Source organism: Cetorhinus maximus, chromosome 20 (assembly GCF_964194155.1).
Source record: "Cetorhinus maximus chromosome 20, sCetMax3.hap1.1, whole genome shotgun sequence".
Taxonomy (NCBI): domain Eukaryota; kingdom Metazoa; phylum Chordata; class Chondrichthyes; order Lamniformes; family Cetorhinidae; genus Cetorhinus; species Cetorhinus maximus.
The window spans coordinates 8,799,375-8,820,399 of NC_135898.1; the positions used below are offsets into that span (position 1 = coordinate 8,799,375).

General features: G+C 41.7%; 1 protein-coding gene across 7 annotated transcripts in view; it reads right to left on the reverse strand.

The window, feature by feature from the left end:
• LOC144694829 (AP2-associated protein kinase 1-like) overlaps nt 1-21,025 on the reverse strand; it is a 129,973-nt gene that overhangs the window by 78,742 nt on the left and 30,206 nt on the right. For all 7 annotated transcript variants that reach the window (XM_078565445.1, XM_078565443.1, XM_078565447.1 and 4 more), the window contains exons 3-5: nt 20,638-20,746; nt 4,331-4,473; nt 2,516-2,637 (exon numbers count right to left, since the gene is read on the reverse strand). In XM_078565445.1, the coding sequence (XP_078421571.1) occupies nt 2,516-2,637; nt 4,331-4,473; nt 20,638-20,746 (374 nt within the window). The remainder of the gene's footprint in view (nt 1-2,515; nt 2,638-4,330; nt 4,474-20,637; nt 20,747-21,025) is intronic.

The window sequence follows — 21,025 nt, forward strand, 5'->3', positions numbered from 1 at the left end:
CAGAATTTAATTCCACCCCCTGCCACCCTGCAAGTGAGTCTGGAGATTGGGAGTGGCATTTAATTCGGCGGGAGGGAGCTGAGGCCTCTGGTGGGTGCATTACTGGCACCAGGTAGCGCTCCCGGTGACGCTGATGAGCAACGGAGAGTTCCTGGCCTCTGACTGACCTGCAGCTCTTAGGGGATGGGATTCCCCGAATCCTATGGAAGGCCTGGCGCTGGCCAGTTAAGTGCCTGAAGGGCACTAAGTTCCAGTAGGCCTTCCCCAAGGTGGTGATGCAGCGCTCCTGCCAGCTCTCCAGTCAGGTGGGGATGAGATCAGAGTTGTCAGAATGAAATTCTGCCTATTTTCTCTCTGCCTGCTCTATCAAGTAATTTTATTGTCTTAAAGAATTGCATTAGGCCACCCCTCAGCCTTCCCTTTTCTCGAAAAAAGAGCTCCAGCATTTGCAATATCCACCAACAAGTAGAACAGCTCTGTTTGCTATCATTCTAGGACATCTTTTTTGCAACTTCTCCAATACCTCTAAACCCTTGTTTATATTTTGAACCAGAACTGCTCGCAATATTTTCAAGTGTGATCTAGCAGAGGTTTATACCAGTTTGATTTAAGTTCCCTGCTTTTCAGTTCTATCCCTCATGGAATCCCAGGGCTTATGCTCATTTGGAGTTTTAAAACTGTTATTTTTTAGAAATTATTTAAAATGATGTGGGCGTCACCCACAAGGCCAGTATTTGCTGCCTGTCGCTAATTCCCCTTGAGAAGGCAGTTGAGAAGGCAGAGAAGGCCTTCTTGAACTGTTGCAGTCCATCTGGTGCATTGTTCACCTCAGTGTCTGTACTTTTCCCCCTCTGAGCTGCAGGTCAGTGCACTTGGTTGCTTATATCTGTAACAAAAGCATTTCTAGGTGCACAGTTTACCAGAGCATTCTGTAGTACGAAGTGAGCGCCACAGAGGGCTGGTACACTGGATGTGACCTGTGTGCTGATTAGCGCAATTCTCAGAGGATGTCAGTCTAGCTTATGGAAAGTGAAATTTCATTGTTGGCTAGGAGAAATGGCCTATGGTGATAATTTAAAAAAGGTTACTGTACCAAAGCCTTGTTAAAAATATTTCTGCAACTCCTGTGCTCCTGTGGACGCTGTTTTGCAGTGTTGGGTCCTGAAACTGCATTCGTAAACAGCAATCCATCACTAAAAATTTTGGCAACAGTGACTCCTTTTAAAGCAAAGCCCAAGCTTTTTAACATGTTTTGGCACAAGTGGGAATACCTACAGATTATAATTCTCTCCTGATTATTTCCAGTCACTGAATATTACCAGAATTGGAGGTCAATAGAAGGTCACACAGAGAATCCAGAAGACTGAGTCAGGTGAAGTTCCAGTGCATTGTATCTATCGTGTCATTATTTCATGCTGATTCAGTGTAAAACATGTATCATCATCAGGATTGGTGCTTCACTCAGAGTGAAGCCATTCATCTCTTCAGTTGTAAGCATTTTGATGTGATCTTTCATATTTGGCTCGAGTTCAATAATTCATAGCCGCAACATTTCATCAGGAGTACAATGACATCCTTTCAAGCAGGGACAACTCCTCAGGCACTAAGGCTGCTTGCATGATACTGCGAGCACACTGCACGTAACCCTGCTCCCTGCCCTGTAACAACCGAAAATCTTCCATCAATGCAAGAGAAAGATGATCACAAACATCCCTGGGGTGCATCGCAAAAAAAGCCATGGGGATTAGAAAGCTACATCCTTTGCCAGAAAGGAGATCATGCTTAGTTACAGAAATGGCTGGAAATGCTCAAATCAGTTATTGTTGGAAAGAAAGGCTGATTAACAATTTGAGTGGAACTCTACGTTACAACCCAAAACGTTATCATACCTTTCTTTTCTGCATGTGGAACAACCTTTCTTTTTTTATTTAAAAAAATAGTTATTCTGAGGATCTGGCAATGCCATATTTAGTGCCCATCTTCAGTTGAGCAAAGGTGGTGGTCAGTCCTTTTCTTGCTTCATGGTGGCTCACTAGGAAGCTTTATGAGTGCAAGAGAATCATGTGTCAGCTGGATCAGGTAAGAGCACCAAGTCAGTAGAAACGGAAAATGCTGGAAATACTCAGCAAATTCGGCAACATCTGTGACAGCAAAACAGAGTCAATGCTGCAGGTCAATGTCTTTTAGAAAAGTCATTGGCCTGAGATGTTAACTCTGTTCCTCTCTCCACAGATGCTGCCAGGCCTGCCGATTATTTCTACCGTTTTCTGTTTTTATTTCAGATTTGCAGAATTTTGATTTTGTTCGTGCATCAAGTTCTTTGCCCTGAAAGCCCAAAAATTACCGGACTTATAAACTCAACTTGACAAACTTAGCCTGATGGAATCAGGGTTCAATTTCTTGGTTACTTGTTCAGTACCATTACCATATCTGCCCCATTGCAGCAGCTAATTTTCACTGAGTTGCTCAATATTGTGGTGCTTGAGGAACATGAAACAAAATACAAAACACTTACTTTTTAATTTCATCTTCAACTGCATTGACTCCTTCGACCTGAGGATTCTGGAATTTATTGGTTGCACTTCCAAAATCACAGAGGACATAATGTCCTTTGTCATGAAGCAGTATATTTTCAACCTGAAGAGGAACATTACAAATACTTAGTAAAGAAAACCATTAAGCTGGTGGATCTCAATCCACCACATGCAAGCAGCGCAGACTTTTTTAAAAGTGCAATTCTCTGGAATAAACCTGACATGATACATTTAGTACATCAAAAACTGATCCATTCTGATGTTCTCCTTTCTTAATGCAGCCCATCTCTCTCACTGCCTGAGTTTAGGCAGGCAGCGGGAATACTATTTTATGGAGGGAATCACAACCATATTCAACCTGTCTAGTTAAATGGGTGGGTTGTCTTATGAGGAAAGGTTGGACGTGCTAGGTTTATATCCACTGGAGTATAGAACAGAGCATATAAGATCCCAAGCGGTCTTGACAAGGTGGATGTGAAAAGGGTGTTTCCTCTTTTGGAAGAATCTAGAACTAGGGGTCGCTTTTTAAAAATAAAGGGTCACCCATTGAAGGCAGAGATGATCATTTTTTTCTCTCAAGAGGGTCATGAGTCTTTGGGACTCTCTTCCTCAAAAGGCAGTGGAAGCAGAGTCTTTAACTATTTTTAAGGCAGAGCAAGATAGACTCTTGGTAAGCAAGGGAAAGGTTATCAGGGGTAGGTGGGAATGTGGAGGTGAGGTTACAATCAGATCAGCCATGATCTTACTGAATGGTGGAGCAGGCTTGAGGGGCCAAGTGGCCTACTCCTGCTCCAAGTTCGTATCTTAAAGTCACTCAACAGCAACCAGGGAAAAGAAAAAAGCCTGGTTGGCTTAATTTCTGAACCCAGGATAATGGAGAGCAAGTACAGCCCTCTGTTGTTCAGAGCAAACCTGCTTACGCAGCTTACTTCAATGAGAAAGTTTGTAACCTTCCTGGTCTGTACCCCTCAGGCTTGCAGTAGCCACTGCACTAAGCAACTCAGCCACCAAAGAAGCCAGCAAAGTCAATCAGTTTCCCAAAAATAAATGCACTCAAATAATTACCACATATCTCTCCTGCGTGATGTGGCAGGATACTGCTTTATGCTCATAATATACCAAGGAGACAGGAAGAATAAGGTTCCACATGGCAAGGCAATGCTTTGTAACCATGATTTATCACACTGGGGAGAAAGAAAGACATATAGCTTCATCTTGTGGTATGGGACATGCTCGTGGTTCAATACAATGGGGCAACTTGGGGGAAGGGAAGGGAATGGGGAGAGAAAAACACTGTTGCATTATAAGGCAAGACATTGCTTCACACTCTCAATTAATTATGTTGGGCAGAGTGGGAGGAGCACCCAAACCACATGCATGACAGGACCTTGCTTTGTGTTCACAACTCAATATTTGTGGAAATGTCAGTGGGAGGAGAACCCTGGCAGAACAATGCTTTATGACCACAATTCATGGCACTGGGGGAGGGTGATGGGATAAGTATTGTGTGCCACCATGTGTAGAGGCACTATGTTTCTGACACTCTGCCAAATGCACAAAACCTTCAGGAACTTGTTAGCCATCGAAAATGTTGCTGCACATGGTCCAACTGTCCTCTCCTTTGCGAGTTCTGCATGCAGGAGGTGAGGAAATTTTAAAAAGATGTCTGAATCAACTGGTCTCACTCTCACAGCCTTTCTTCAGTCAGGTGCAAGACAGGAAGGGCAGACTGACGAGCAGTTTTTCAACTGCATTTTCTTTGGACAGCCAGGTCTCCTACAGCAAGTTTCAATCACCTTTAAGTCCCGATGGATGATGGGTGTTTTGCACTGATGCAACCTCGCGACTGCTTCACACGTGTCACAGAATATCTGCAATACCTCGTTCTCAGTGAAACCGGTTTGCAACCGCTGGTTCATCAGGTTCACCACCTGACCTCCTGCATCAAGAAAAAAAGGAGACAAGAGCTCATTATAGCCCAACATCTTAACAAATGTAGGCCACCCAGACCCTACTTCACAACACAGCCCGCCCAGATCCAACTCAGCTAAAGGAAGAGCACAAATCCTGGAGCTCCTTAACTTTGAAAGAAAGAAACTATGAGGGGGGTCCAAGATAGCAAACAATAGAGAAAGGGTAAATATGTAGCACTACTTTAATGTCAGCTGTGACAGCATGACAAATGGCACAATTTTTCAACTTGTGAGCTGGTATGTCACAAGTCCCAAAGAATTTCTTGACCTAAAAATTGCGAAGTGCTTGGAAGAGCTATGGATGAACTGTGATATGTTGAATGGCCTTCACCGCCTGTATTCCCTACACAGCTCACAAGATAAAATTGCGATGGCTGGTTTTGGAAGAACTGAAGTTACAATGGGGGTTGGGGCTTGGAGAAAGAGAAAGAGGGACACTGACAGTCAAAATTTTCCTGTTTATGCAAAGCATCAAAGAACAAGATCAGCACATCTGCTTCTCTGCCTCAGCCAAGCCTTTGGAATGGGAGGGCTCAGTCTGACAGGCAGCTTTCACATGAGTCAGAAAATTAGGCCAGGCTGGACTTTGGGGTTGATACCTTCCACGCCCTTCAATTTCCTCCTTTCTACTGCAGCACCAGTTGACAGGAATGCTACCCCATCAACCCTCAGTTGTCCAGGGTTTCACAATTAGTGTGAACAACTTGCGTCCATGTGCAAAGCTCTCCTCCTTCCAGGAGATGTTAGAATTCAGCTCCTCCTCCAGGGCATTAAGGAAGTTGATCGCAAGAGGAACCAAACTCTAAAGGTTTGCTGGCTTGTGTTCAAAGCTTGTTAAAGGTGCCAAGCATGTCATGCAAGAAGGAAAAAAAAAAAGAGGGTGTTAACAAATGGAACCTGAAAAATTATCCAGTTGCACAGCTTCCAATTCAGAGGAATACCACATAGAAAACAATTTCACAGACCACAGGAGTATTGAAATTCAGTTGCAACAACAAAACACTCATTCTGTTGCTGAACAGTGGACTTTGAGATCATATTGAAGAGGAGCAGACCTCAAGTTGAATTGCTGGACAGAGCCCTGGTTCCTGTCCACAAAGTGGCATACAGGCAGCACAAGCCTCTTCAGCTTGATTTACATCAAATCTGAGTGTCAACCAACACCCCCTTTTCCAAGCAATGCTTAAAGTGGTACTGCAACAAAGGGTGTGGAAAACAACTTGTGATTTTCAGGCAGATTGCTTAGGGGTGAATCATTTTTAATCTCTCCCATTTGTTTGGTTATTTTGCATTAACTTTTTTTAAAATGTGAAAGTAATCAGCAAATACTTACACTGTCAACAAAAGGCAGGGTTAAAAAAAAATTCAACTTGCACATGAATCAAGTCATCACCTATGATGGGAGAAAATGCTGCCATTCTCTCCACCCCACCCACCCTTTCTCACCTATAGAATGATGGAAAAGTTACGGCACAGAAAGAAGCCATTCAGCCCATCGCATCTAGCTGCCCATTCTCAGCCCACCTTCCAGCCCCTGGTCTGTAGCCTTGCAGGTTACAGCACTTCAAGTGCAGAAGCAAGTACCTTTTAAAGGAGTTGAGAGTTTCCACCTCCATCACCAAATCAGGCAGCGGATTCCAAATACCCATTACCCTCTGGGTGAAGAAGTTGTTCCTCATGTCCTCTCTAGTCCTTCTACCAACCACCTTAAATCCATGCCCTCCGGTAATTGACCGCTCCGCGAGGGGAAACAGGTCTTTCCTGTCTATTCTATCCAGGCCCCTCAATCTTGTACACCTCTATCAGGTCACCTCCATTCTAAGGAAAACAATCTTAGCCTACCCAATCTTTCCTCATAGCTGCAATTTTCAAGCGCTACCAACATTCTTGTAAATCTGCTTTGTACTCTCTCCAGAGCAATTATGTCCTTCCTGTAAGGTCTGTACACAAATTCCATCTGTGGCCTAACAAGCGTTTTATACAGTTCCATCAGTATATCCCTGTTTTTGCATTCCATGCCTCATCCAATAAAGGAAAGCATTCAACATGCTTTCTTTACCACCTTATCCATCTCTCGTGCTACCTTCTGGGACCTTCGGACATGCATTCCAAGGCCTCTCACTTCCAATATCCTCCCATTTACTGTGTATTCCCAAGTTTTATTTCGCTTCCCCAAATGTATTATCTCACACTTCTCTGGATTGAATTCCATCTTCCACTTTCCCACCCACTCAGTTATCCTCTTCGCTATCAACTACACAGCCACTTTTTATGTCGTCTGCAAATTTCTCAATCATGCCTCCCATTTTTAAGTCCAAATCATTGATATATACAACAAACAGCAAGGGGCCCAACACTGAGCCCTGTGGAACGCCACTGAAAACCGCTTTCCATTCGCAAAAACATCCATCAACCATTACCCTTCGTTTCCTGTCACTGAGCCCATTTTAGGTCCAGTTCGCCACATTCCCCTGTATCCCATGAACTTTTACTTTTCTGACCAGTCTGCCATGTGGATCCTTGTCAAATGCCTTACTAAAATCCGTGTAGACAACATCCACTGCAGTCCCCTCATCAATTTTCCTTGTTACTTACTCAAAAATTTTGATTACATTAGTTAGACACGACCTTCCCTTAGCAAAACCATGCTGACTGTCCCTGATTCACCCATTCCTTTTTGAGTGACAGTTTATCCTGTCTTTCAGAATTGATTCTAATAATTTGGGCACCGCCGAAGTCAGACTGACTGGCCTATAATTATTTGGCCGACCCCTTGCACCCTTTTTAAATAATGGGACAAAGTTTGCAGATCTCCAATCCTCTGATACCTTGCCTGTATAAGACATAGGAGCAGAAATGAGGCCAATCGACACATCGAGTCTGCTCCGCCATTCAATCATGGCTGATAAGTTTCTCAGCCCCATTCTCCCAACTTCTCCCCGTAACCTTTGATCCCCATACCAATCAAGAACCTATCTATCTCGGTCTTAAATACACTCAATGACCTGGCCTCCACAGCCTTGTGTGGCAATGAATTCCATAGATTCACCACTCTCTGGCTAAAGAAGTTTCCCCTCATCTCTGTTCTAAAAGGTCTTCCCTTTACTCTGAGGCTGTGCCCTCAGGTCCTAGTCTCTCCTACTAATGGAAACATCTTCCCCACGTCCACTCTATCAGGTCTTTCAGTATTCTGTAAGTTTCAATCAGATCCCCCCTCATCCTTCTAAACTCCATCGAGTATAGACCCAGAGTCCTCAAACGTTCCTCATATGTTAAGCCTTTCATTCCTGGGATCATTCTCGTGAACCTCCTCTGGACCCTCTCCAGGGCCAGCACAACCTTCCTGAGATACGGGGCCCAAAATTGCTCACAATATTCTAAATGTGGTCTGACCAGGGCCTTATAAAGCCTCAGCAGCGCATCCCTGCTTTTATATTCTAGTCCTCTCGAAATAAATGCCAACATTGCATTTGCCTTCCTAACTACCGACTCAACCTGCAAGTTAACCTTAAGAGAATCCTGGACTAGGACTCCCAAGTCCCTTTGCACTCCAGATTTCTGAATTCTCTCCCCATTTAGAAAATAGTCTATGCCTCTATTCTTCCTACCAAAGTGCATGACCTCACACTTCCCCACGTTGTATTCCATCTGCCACTTCTTTGCCCATTCTCCTAACCTGTCCAAATCCTTCTGCAGCCTCCCCGCCTCCTCAATACTACCTGTCCCTCCACCTATCTTTGTATCATCTGCAAACTTAGCCAGGATGCCCTCAGTTCCTTCATCTAGATCATTAATGTATAAAGTGAAAAGTTGCGGTCCCAACACTGATCCCTGCGGAACTCCACTAGTCACCGGCCGCCATCCTGAGAAAGACCCCCTTATCCCCACTCTCTGCCTCCTGCCAGACAGCCAATCTTCTATCCATGCTAGTACCTTGCCTCTAACACCATGGGCTCTTATCTTACTGAGCAGCCTCCTGTGCGGCACCTTGTCAAAGGCCTTCTGGAAGTCCAAGTAGATAACATCCATTGGCTCTCCTTGTCTAACCTACTTGTTACCCCCTCAAAGAATTCTAACAGATTTGTCAGGCATGACCTCCCCTTGATGAAACCATGCTGACTTTGCCCGATCTTACCATGCACTTCCAAGTATTCTGAAATCTCATCCTTAATAATGGACACTAAAATCTTACCAACGACTGAGGTCTGGCTAATCGGCCTGTAATTTCTCGTCTTTTGCCTCACTCCCTTCTTAAACAGGGGGGTTACATAAGCAATTTTCCAGTCCTCTGGGACCCTCCCTGACTCCAGTGATTCCTGAAAGGTCACCACTAACGCCTCCACTATATCTTCAGCTATCTCCTTCAGAACTCTGGGGTGTAATCCATCTGGTCCAGGTGATTTATCCACCTTCAGACCTTTCAGTATCTCGTAAGGATTTAGAAAATGATCCTCAGAGCATCCGGTATTTCTTCCTGGCTTTCTTGAACAGCCTGGGATTCAATCCATCCGGTCCTAATGATTTATCCACCTTCAAGGGTGTCAGTCCTTCCAGTACTTCCCCTCTCACTATGCTTATTGTATCTCATATTCCACACTGCTCCACTTTAACTACAATGCCTGCATTATCCCGCTCCTTAGTAAAGACAGAGACAATTTACTAATTAAGAACCCTGCCCACCTCTTCTGGATACATCCATAAGTTATCCTGCACATCTCTGATAGGCCCTATCCTTTCCTTACTTATCCTCTTGCTCTTAAGGTACTGGTAAAACATGTTTGGGATTTCCTTTATTTTATTTTACCTGCCAATATAATTTCCATATCCCCTTTGTTTTCCTAATTTCCATTTGGCTTCACCCCTGTACTCCCTATACTCCTCTAGGTCTCCTACAGTATTATGTTTTTTGTAATTGTCAAAAGCTTTCTTTTTCTGTTTTATCTTACCCTGTATGCTTCTGGATAACCAGGGGGCTCTAGATTTGGCAGTACCACCTTTCTTCTTTGTGGGGACATATCCACACTGTGCCCGTTGTCACGAAGAGATATTAATGTCTATAATGTTGTTGAAAATTATTTTTAAGATGGAATTCTAGTGGAGTCTGTGTCTATGTGCTTCACTGTGTGTGTCTTAATTGGATTAATGCCATCTAGTTCGGGTGCTTTGATGTATAGAAAGAAGTAGGTTCGAAATGGTAATTAGATAAACACGGAGAAGTTTAGAAACATAGGTGTCAAGGGGGGCAATTTGTATTTTTAAATAAACCATTCAAAAGAATGGGTGAAATCTTGTACCTAGGCAGTAGATGCCAAGCAATGTGTTTATTTTTTTCAGCTTATGGATAAAATTAGTGGAATCAAAGGATGTTATTGTTAAAATTAAAAGCCTAGTATTACAATGGAAAATTTACCATTCAAAGGAAAAGCGAGGTATAAACAGAAAGGAGTTTGTGTGTGTAAGGCAGAGGCATTTAAGATCTAACCAACTTGTTAGCCTACAACTATGTCTGTAAGAGAACCAAACTGCAAGGAAACTCATTTTGAATTCAGAAGGTCAAATCTGCTTTGCCAGGTATCCATTTAAAGTCTACGGGTTACTGTTGCCTTGGTGGAGATTTACCTGGGAGTGATTAATTTGGGGATTTGTTTAAAAGTTATTATGGTAGTAATTTGTAGACATGTGTATGTATTTAATTTGTTGTTAAATTAACAAATGTTTAATTTAGTTTTATATTAAAAAAACTCTTGAGGCTCGGTGGTCTTATTCCTTAATTCAGAGCTGCATCTCAAACATACCAATTGAAAATATAGGTTACGACAGTTGTTTCAAGTTTCCCTCTGGGATTTTAACAACTCAGCCTTTACCAACTGCTGTGTCATAACAACTGGGGGCTCTTGGCAGTGCAGGGTTTGAGACTCCTTGATTGGTTTGGGATTGTTGAATCTTAAGGTTACGAGTACAAGAAGCACTTTGAATTCAGGAGTTGATGAGGTTTTTTCGAAGTGGTGAGACTGCAAGATGGCTTTGGCAATTGCTAAGACTTGTTTGGGAGTAGAAGATTTAACTCTGATTGGGTTACAAAAAGTATTCAAGAATAAGTTAACCAAGTTGGCAGATAAATTAAAATTAGGGTTACCTGTATGGGTGAAGAAAGCAGATATAATTAAAGGTATAGCACAGCATCTACAGTTGGGAGTGATACCTGACACTAGTGAGTTGAAACTTCAGTTTGAAATGAAGATGCTTGAACTTGAACAAGCAATGGAACTGGAGAAACTTGAATTAGAAGCAAAGGAAAGAGAAATTACAATTACAGATGGCTTTAATCCAATTAAGACACACGCAGTGAAACATATAGACACCACTCGAATTCCACTTTAAAAATAATTTTCAATAACATTATAGGCATTAATATCTCTGCATGACAACATGTCCCCGCAAAGAAGAAAGGTGGTACTGCCAAATCTAGAGCCAGAGCCCCCTTGTTATCCAGAAGCATACAGGGTAAGATAAAACAGAAAAAGAAAGCTTATGACAGTTACAAAAAACAGGCATTTCAAAGAAAGCAAGCAGAAAGGCAGGAGAAAGAAAGAGAGCTGGAACTGGAATTTCAGGCAAGAAAGAAGGATAAAGAAAGAGAGAAAGAAAGAGAAAGAGAATGCCTGCTTAAAAGCTGAAAGTTAAAAAAACAGATCTCAGGTTCAGAGGAGAGTTCTGATGATGAAAAAACCTTTAACTTATAACCCAGTGGGGAGATGTTTAAATTTGTACAAGCTCTTCCAAAATTTGAGGAAAGAGATGACGAAACGTTCTTTATTTCATTTGAGAAGGTAGCTAAACAGATGAAATGGCCAACGGAGCACTGGACATTATTGTTACAGTCTAAATTGGTGGGTACAGCGCACGAGGTATACGCCAACTGAAGAGAAAACTGTGAATTATGATGTGGTGAAAAAGGCTATTTTGAGTGCGTATGAGTTGATTCCTGAGGCATACAGGCAGAAATTTAGGAATATGAGAAAACATCCTGGGCAAACTCATCTTGAATTTGAGAGAGTAAACCAAAGCAATTTTGACCGGTGGATACGGGTGTTAAAAATAAAGACAACATATGCAGCTCTTAGGGAAGTAATTCTTTTGGCAGAATTTAAAGATTCAATTCCTTTGGTAGTGAGAGCTCATGAGGAGGAACAGACGGCTCAAATGGTAAGACAAGAAGCAGAGATAGCTGATGATTATGAGTTAGTGCATAGAGCTAAACTTTTATCCCGTCACCCTTTTAAATCCGAAAGGATAGAAAGTGGGAAGGTGAAACGCAGATGAGTGGTCAGGGAAGAGGAGGAGTAGCTGGAAATTCCCAGAAAAGTTTTTCTCAGAATAAAAAGGAAGGTGCTGAAGGTAGGAGTGACATTCGAAAATTGGGGTGTTTTCATTGTAATTAAGTCAGTGTGTTAGAAATTACTGGGAAAGTCTGTTGGAATCATTGGGGTGCAGAAAAGTTCTGGAAATAAAAGTACTGTGGGTTCTGAGGTTCAGGCACAGGAAAAACCAGTGTGTGTGTACAGGTAGAACAGGAAGAATCAGTGACAGGTTAAGAAGTGGGAATGTGTTCAGAATTTACCCAAGAGAATTCTGAGGGGCAAGATGCAGAAATGTTTAAAGACTTTGTGTGTGAAGGGAAAGTCTTTCCATGCCTACAGGGTGGAGTAGATAAAGATGTTAACATTTTAAGAGACACAGGGGCTAGTCAATCCTTAATGTTGAGGTATAGTGATATTTGTTGTTCAAAGGGAGTATTGCAGAAGGTGGTAATAATAAGTGAGGTTCATGGAGATGCTAATTCTATTCCATTGTGGAAGGTCAATTTAAAGAGCAAATGGAAGGCTGGTGAAGCTATAGTTGGAGTGGTGTAAAAATTGCCTATTGCTGGGATTCAATTTATTCTGGATAATGATATAGCTAGATCGTAAATGCTGATGATGGCTATGGTAGATGAGCAGTCTGTAGAAGTGTTTTCAACAGAGATGTTACAGAAGGAACATCCTGGATTGTTTCCTGATTGTGTTGTAATGAGATCAAAGGCTCATTGGGAAGAACAAGATAAACAAGATAAGCAGGCAGTTCAGAGGCAAGAAAAAGATGTCAAAATCCAATCAGCTGGCACTGCATTTGATAGCATTATTCAGGAGGAAGAAATATAGAAAAATGTAGCTGAAATGTTTAACTCAACAAAATTAGTGGAGTTACAGAAAATTGATTTGCAATTAAAACAGTTATATCAGGAAGCTTACTCAGAAACAGAAGCAAAATGTATTCTAGTATGTTATTATCTTGGGGAAGGTATTTTAATGAGAAAGTGGCCGTCAGATCATGTCTCAGCAAATGAAAGCTGGAGGGAGGTGCATCAGGTTGTTATCCCATTAGGGTATAGAAATGAGATTCTGAGGATTGCTCATGAAATTCCTATGGGGGGACATTTAGGAATTAAGAAAACACAGGAAAAGAAAGAGATATATTTTTGACCTGGGTTGCATAGGGATGTAGTCAAATTCTGTAGAACATCTCACATATAATAGGGAAGCCCCAAGCAGTGATTAAGCCGGCGCCTTTAATTCCAATACTAGCATTTGAAGAACCCTTTACCAGGGTCATGATTGATTGTGTAGGACCCCTCCCTAAGACTAAAAGTGGAAATCAGTACTTACTGACAAAAATGGTTGTGTCTACCAGGTTTCCTGATATCTTTAAAAAATATTACAGCTAAGAGGATTGTGGAAGAGTTAACTACATTTTTTACAAGATATGGTTTACCTCAGGAAATACAATCAGATCTGCGGTCAAAGTTCATGTCACAGCTGTATAACGAAGTAATGAACAGTTTGGGGATAGAACAGTTTAAGTCAACAGCTTATCATCCGGGGTCACAAGGGGCTTTGGAAAGATGGCATCAAACTTTAAAAACTATGATAAGAACGTACTGTCAGGATTGGGGTAGAGTAATTCCATTCTTGTTATTTGCTATTAGAGACGCTCCTAATGCATCAACTGGTTTTAGCTCTTTTGAACCAGTTTATGGTCATTAGGTCAGGGAGCACTGATATTGATTCATCAGAAATTGGTGGGTCAAAATTCAGAAACTATTCTCCTGGATTACGTATCAAATTTCAGGGAAAGATTGAACAGAGCACGTGAGTTGGCTAGGGAGCATTTAAAGATATCACAGCAAGTAATGAAAATGAAGGCAGACAAAAAAGCGACAGCTTGCAGTTTTGTTTCTGGAAAGTGTTAGTTCTGTTGCCAGTACTAGGTGATTCATCAAATGCAAGGTTTAGTGGATCTTACAGGATTGAAAAGAAATTGAGTGAAGTAAATTATTTAATAAATACTCCAGATAGAAGAAAGAAGCAGAGGCTGTGTCATGTAAATTTGCTTAAAAAGTGCTTTGACAGGGAAGAGGAACAAAAAGAGGTATTAGTGATGGTGGATGATGAGAAAGAAGTGCAAGACTCTGAAATTGATTTTCCTCTAATCAAATTGGATAATGAGGGGGTGCTTGAAGATTTAAATGAAATATTGAGTTACCCTTCCAAACAAGTGTCAAAGTGATGTGAAAGTCAAGGCTATCATGGGTTTCCCAGCGCCTACAACAAAACGAGAAGTTTTGAGATTTCTGGGCATGAGTGGGTTTACCGGAAATTTGTACTAGATTTCAGCAGTGTGTTTGTTCCACTTACTGAACTATTAAAAAGAAACAATAAGTTTCAATGGATACTAGAGTGTCAGAAGTCATTTGACAGTTTGAAAACTGTATTAACTATGACACCAGTTTTGGCAGTACCCAATTATGTCAAGCAATTTAAGTTGACCGTTGACGCGAGCGATATAGGCACTGGGGCCGTACCGTTACAAGAGAATGATGCTGGAATTGAAAAACCGATAGGGTATTTTTCACGGAAGCTGAATGTACAACAGAGAAGATATTCAACAATCAAAAAAGAGACTTTGGGTTTTGTGTTAGCATTGCAACATTTTGAAATTTATATTACAAACAATTCATCAAAAACAATTGCTTATACAGACCACAAATCTTTCAAGTTTTTGGACAAATTTCAAGACAAAAGTGCAAGACTTTTCAAGTGGAGTCTATTATTATAACCATTTAATCTACAGATTATACACGTTGCTGGTAGAGAAAATCTGTTCGCAGATGCGTTATTAAGAGTTTGAAATTTAAAGGGAAAATTGGACATTTTTAAAAAACCTGGACTGGAGTGATTTCTACTGATACCAAGGATTTGTGTATGTATATTGTTATGTTAATGCATGCATCTGGTAATGTAATAGCGTAATAAGTATAGGGGATAGTGTGAGATGGGTTATTAAAAATGAAGCCGTCTTTTAAAATTATGACGGTTCATTTTTTGATCGGGAGGGGGAATGACATCAGGAGACATTAATGTCTCTCATGTTACTGGAAATTATTTTTAAAATGGGATTCTAGTGGGGACTGTGTCTGTGTGTTTAGATGTGTGTGTCTTAATTGGATTAAAGCCAGCTAGTCTGCGTGCTTTGATGTATAGAAAAAAGGTTTGAAATGGTAATTAGATAAACATGGAGAAGTTTAGAAACATAAGTGTCAAGGGAGCAATTTTCACTTTTAAATCAAGCATGCAAAAGAATGGGTTAAATCTTGCACCTAGCTAGAAGACGCCAAGCAATGTGTTTATTTTTTTTCCGCTTACTAATAAAATTGGTGGAAGCAAAGGATGGTATTGTTAAAATTAAAAGCCTAGTATTACAATGGAAAATTTACTTTCCAAGGAAAAGCTAGGTATAAACCGAAAGGAGTTTGTGTGTATAAGTCAGAGGCATTTAAAATCTAACCAGCCTGCAAGCCTATAACTGTGTCTGTAAAAGAACCAAATTTCAAGGAAACTCATTTTGAATTTGTAAAGGCAAATGTGCTTTGCCTGGTGTCCATTTAAAGTCTATGGGTTACTGTTGCCTTGGTGCAGAGTGATTAATTTGGGGATTTGCTTAAAAGTTATTATGGTAGTAATTTGTAGTATGTGTTTAATTTGTTGTTAAATTAATAAATGTTTAATTTAGTTTTATATATAAAAACCTCGAGGCTCGGTGGTCTCATTCCTGAATTAAGAACTGCATCTCAAACATACCAATTGAAAATATAGGTTATGACAGTTGTTTCAAGTTTCCCTCTGGGATTTAAACTCAGTCTTTACCAACTGCTGCATCATAACATCAGTAGAATCTTGCTTTTGAATGCCTCCCACTGGTCTATCACTGATTTTCCTTCAACTAGCTGTAAAGAGTCCATTTTTGCCAGATCACCTCTCAGCTTCGTAAAATTTGTCTTCCCTCAATTTACAACTTTTACTCCTGTTCTATCTTTGTTCTTTTCAAGAATGATGCTGTATTATGGTCACCTTCAGATTTTCCTACGAAGCCAGGCAGCTGTTATTGTACTTAAAACAAATGAATGAGCAAGGCAAGTCTCCCTTAGATAATAAAAGCAAAATAGTGCATGTGCTGGAAATCTGAGATAAAAGCAAAAAGTGCTGGAAGTACTCTGCAGGTCTGACAGCATCTATGGAGAGAGATACAGTTCACATTTCGAGTCAAATAGGACTCTTCTTCAGAAATGAAGGCGCGTCGAAATGTGATGAGCTTTCTGCCCTTGAAAAGGGTGAGGGAAGGAAGAGTAAAAGGGAAGGTTTAGGATAGGGTAGAGAGCAGGAGTGATTAAATTACAAAGATGTCATGGAACAACCGGGAAAGGCAGTGGTAATGGTTGTAGTAAAGAAACAAAGTAGTTGGCCAAAGTGAGTGTGAACGGCAGAATAAAGAACAGTTCTGGCCGAAAGCAAAAACATGAAAGTCAAGAGTAAGAATGACACAGGGAAAAAACACAGAGTCAAATGGGGGACAGAGTTCATAGTCTGAAATTGTTGAACACAATACAGAGTCCAAAAGACTGTAAAGTGCCTAATTGGAAGATAAGATGCTGTTCCTGGAGCTTGTGTTGAGTTTCATCGGAACACTGCAGCATGGTCAAGGACAGAAATGTGCATGTGACAGCAAGCTGGTATTCTGAAGCATGGTCATTGTCACTCTGCAAGGTCATGCTTGCGGACTGAGCAGTCACCCAATTTGCATTTGATCTGTCCAATGGAGAGGTGAACACATTGTGCACAGTGAACACAGTATACTAAATCAAGTGGTAAAAGTTTAAGTCGCTGCTTCACCTGTAAAGTGTGTTTGGGGCCTGGACAGTGAGGAGAGAGGAGGAAAACAGACAAGTGTTATACCTCCTCCAATTGTATGGGAAGGTGCTGTCAGAAGGGACGAGATGTTGGGGGTAATTGAGTAATGAACCAAGGTGTCGCAGAGACAAGTCACCCTTCCCCCTGGGCAGGATTCCACAGTGAATTTGGCAACGTATTGGAATCATCGTGTACTACATTGAAGTGTGCTTGGGCAGTGTATCACAAAGACAAGTTAGAGCACAGGGGGTTTGACGGGAGCATAACGAGGTCGAAGAGTTAGATTTTAAGGAGTGCCTTTGAGAAGGAAAGGGAGCCGGAGAGGTGGAGGTTTAAAGGATAAATTCTAGAGCTTAGAGCCGAGGCAACCGAAGGCATGGCTGCCAATGGTGGGCAAAGGAAATGTTGATGAACAAGGAGCCAGAATTCAGTCAAGGACCAACAAGTGGCATGATAGTGCCCATAATTCTTCACAATTTGAGCTCCCAACTTCAACCATTTGCTATGGGTGGGTGAGGTAATATGCTTCGTTACAGGTGCTCCTGTGCAACTGCTTTTAAAGCAGCATTTACAAAGATTGGAACAAGCACCTCTCCATCAACACAATAGATGGTGAGGAAGAACAAATATAAAAAACATTGATTTTCTCTTCTAAGCATTGCCAGGAAACACTAATTTCTTGTGTGGAGGACTGCAACAACAAAATCGGATCACAGGAACATACAGCTATAGCCATGGAAACCTGCAAACACCATCCACTGCTCAAAAGAAACTCGAACGTGATTCAGTAACGAATGAGATAATGGCACCTACAATTTTGCACCGAACTGTTTCTGCAGAGTTGGGGAGTTGCAAAATGTAAGCTAAATTTGTGTCACGATGATGGAGCAGGGACTCCATATCATTCCTCCTCTCCAACAGCTAACAGCACAGCAGAGTGGCCATTACTGTGATTAAGTACAGCATTCTGTACTAAGCTCAGGATCATCCATTCTTCAACTGCACAAGTACTTGCACCTGCATTGTCGCAGATTTTCCTGCGCACATGACATCAAAGGTATTCTCAGATCAAATGGAAAGGCAACTTGGTTCTTATTTTATGACAGGAGATGCTTGGGATCTCCCTCCTCCAGCTGCACTTCATAATATAAATGCCCTTTCCCTGGGGAAACTGATGACAAGTGCAGGCTGGCAAAATATGCGAGTCTTTGAAATGTGCTATTGGGTAACGAGAGCTGATTTCAGTTGAGTTAATACACAGAGCCCAAACCCTGTGCTCCCATTTGTGCAGCCATTGCACACTCTACATAACACACAAAATCAGACACGACAGTACTGGACAGGAAATAAAAGGGGGAAGAACAAAATACTCCGTCTCTTTCCTGAGACAAACAGGCAACAAAAAAGCTTGGAAAGACATGGTGTCACCCTCTGGAACCATGGTTTAACCTAATGACTGAACAAGTTTCAATACAGAGCAATTGCCTCACAGGCAAAGCAAGAGCGTGAGAAAGATTTACCATTGTATAAACATGCCTCAAGTCAGAAGCACTTCTCTCCTGGTGAGTGAATTTTGGATCATTTCATGACAGAGGAAGCTCCACAGTTGCAGAGGAAGTAACCCAGAACTAGCCTTTTCCGTATGCGATGGTTGACAGAAATGAGGCCCAGAAACTTCTTGATCTGACTCCAAACCAGAATATTTGTGTTCCCTTACTCCAAGGCTGTATCTTAACAGTGCTACCCAAAAAGTTCCAAACAATTTATCATGATAGGACTTGTTCTACCTTCTCTTCACAACTTCAGCCATTCATCCTGGATGAAGACAAAGCGATGGGGTAGCAATGTGTCAGCAATATGGCATGTTTGCTACTGACAAGATACTTCATGCACAATTGGCAGGAATATGCTTGCACAATATACAACAAGTACACAAATGTGCAAGACTGTTAGTGCTGTCATACCTTACTACCTCAATTACCCCATTTAAAAACTTGACTTGAAAAAGCTCATATCTTACCCCCATCCTGCCTGAAAAACCCGGTCCCACAGAATACCTACAGAGAACTGTGGAGGGTAACCAGAGAAGTTGACTGCAGTTTTAAAAAAAGACTATTTTTTGGCTCTCAGTCAGGCAATGTCCTGACTTTAAGATTCTCATTCTTGTTTTCAAATCCCTCCATGACCTTGCCCCTCTCTACTTGTCACCTCCTCCAGCCCCACAACCCTCCGTGATACCTGCGCCTCTTGTGCATTCCCAATTATAAGGGCTGTACCATTTGTGGCCATGCCTTCATCTGCTTAGACCCCAAGCTCTGCAATTCTCTGCCTATATCTCTCCGCCTTTCGACCTCTCTTTCCTCATTGAAGATATTTTTTAAAACATAGCTCTTTGACCAAGCTTTTGGTCATCTGATCAAAATATCTCCTCATGTGGCTCAGTGTCATTTCTTCTTCGATAATGCTCCTGTGGAGCACTTTGGAACATTTCATTACATTAAAGGCACTATATCAATAAAAGTTGTCTGTTTACGAGGCTTTGGGTTCACAAGTACAGTGGATGTCTTCTGTGCATGAAAGTGCATGTTGTTTGGGGGCAGGGGGCGGTGGGGTTAAAGAAAAATCAGGGCCAAAAGCTTGTGAAGTTGAATCATTGATATTTCTGTGCAAACCTCATATCCTTCCCTGGTAATGATTTAATGCAGGTTTATTTTTCACTTCAAAGAAATCTGACAAACAAAATGTTTCCAAATTTAAATGAAAATTCCTTTCCTCGGGAGCCATTGCATTAGTGTCAGTGATAGGTTTAGACTGCTGACGGGTACTGTAGATTAAAGTAACCGTAACCATGCAACTACCGCTGATTGGCATAAAAGCTCATCTGGTTCATTAATACCCTTTAGGCAAGGAAATCTGCCATCCTGACCCAGTCTGGCCTACACGTGACTCCAGGCCCACAGCAATGTTGTTGACTCTTAACTGTCCTCTGAAATGGCCCAGCAAGGCATTCTGTTGTAGCAACTCGGGATGGGCAACAAATGCTGGCTTGCATCCAATGAAATAAAATAAACATACTGTCAAATTCAGAACAATTTATATTTTTATATGGCGCCTTTAAGGTAATGAAATATCCCAAGACTCTTCACAGGGGCAGAATAAAGTAAAGTATGACACTGACACGCGTAAGGGAGATATTGGGTCAGATGGCCAAAAGCTTGGGAAAAGTTGTAGCTTTTAAGTACCTCCCTAAAAGAGGAAAATTCAACCCAACCATGAGGGTTTTTTTTTTATATTCACTCATGGGACGTGGGCTTCGCTGGCCGGGCCAGCATTTATTGCCCATCCCTGGGTGGGATTTTCCGCACCCACCCACCGCCGGGATCTTCCGGTCCCGCCGCAGGTCAACGGATTTCTGGCTGGGGCGCCGCCTCGCCCGCAGCAGGTCCCCAGCCAGAAAATTCCGGCCCTATTTGCCATTGAGAAGGTGCTCGCTTCCAACTTCAGACTGGTTTGGAATTCCACCCCCACCACCCCTGTGACTGTCAGATGAGAATTTGTTCCAGGTGACTGTGTAAAGATTGAAAAATGTTCTTTCACATTTCACAGCTCTCATTTGTTATTTGTCCTTGTCAAGCAACATGGATTAATCCAGTCAAATCCATGAGTTTCTTCAACCATCATATCTCAGAATAGTAGGTTTATTCCCCAGTGATGCATTTATACGCAATGAAGGAATTAAAATGAAGTCCCTGACATTTATTCCCATCTCTACAATAAATCAAGTCAGGCATACAAATGCATTGCATTAAAGCAGATTCCATTAGTTAATGAAACAAAAGTCCTCACCTCGACAAAAATCCATCAGGATCAGCACTTCCCAGACCTCTCCAGAGCCGACAGCCGTGGTACTGGAATCAATATATCCAACAATGTTCTTGTGCCCTGCCAGGTCCCTCTGGAATACAGAGAATACTTGGTCACAAGTGGGTCATCACTTGTTTTTATTAGCATCATACTGCTGTCCAAATAATCATTTGAAAATAAGTTATGATATAACGATCAAGTTGCATGTGTGTTGATCTAAGCCACGGCAAGCAGTAGAGCTATTACAACTGGCCGCAATATCTCAGGGATCCGGATGTCTGGAAAGAGTGAAAATGAGCCATGACTCCTCTTTCTGACTGCCATCCAGCAACTTCATCCTGTGGGTACGTGGGCTTCAGTGAAAGGTACA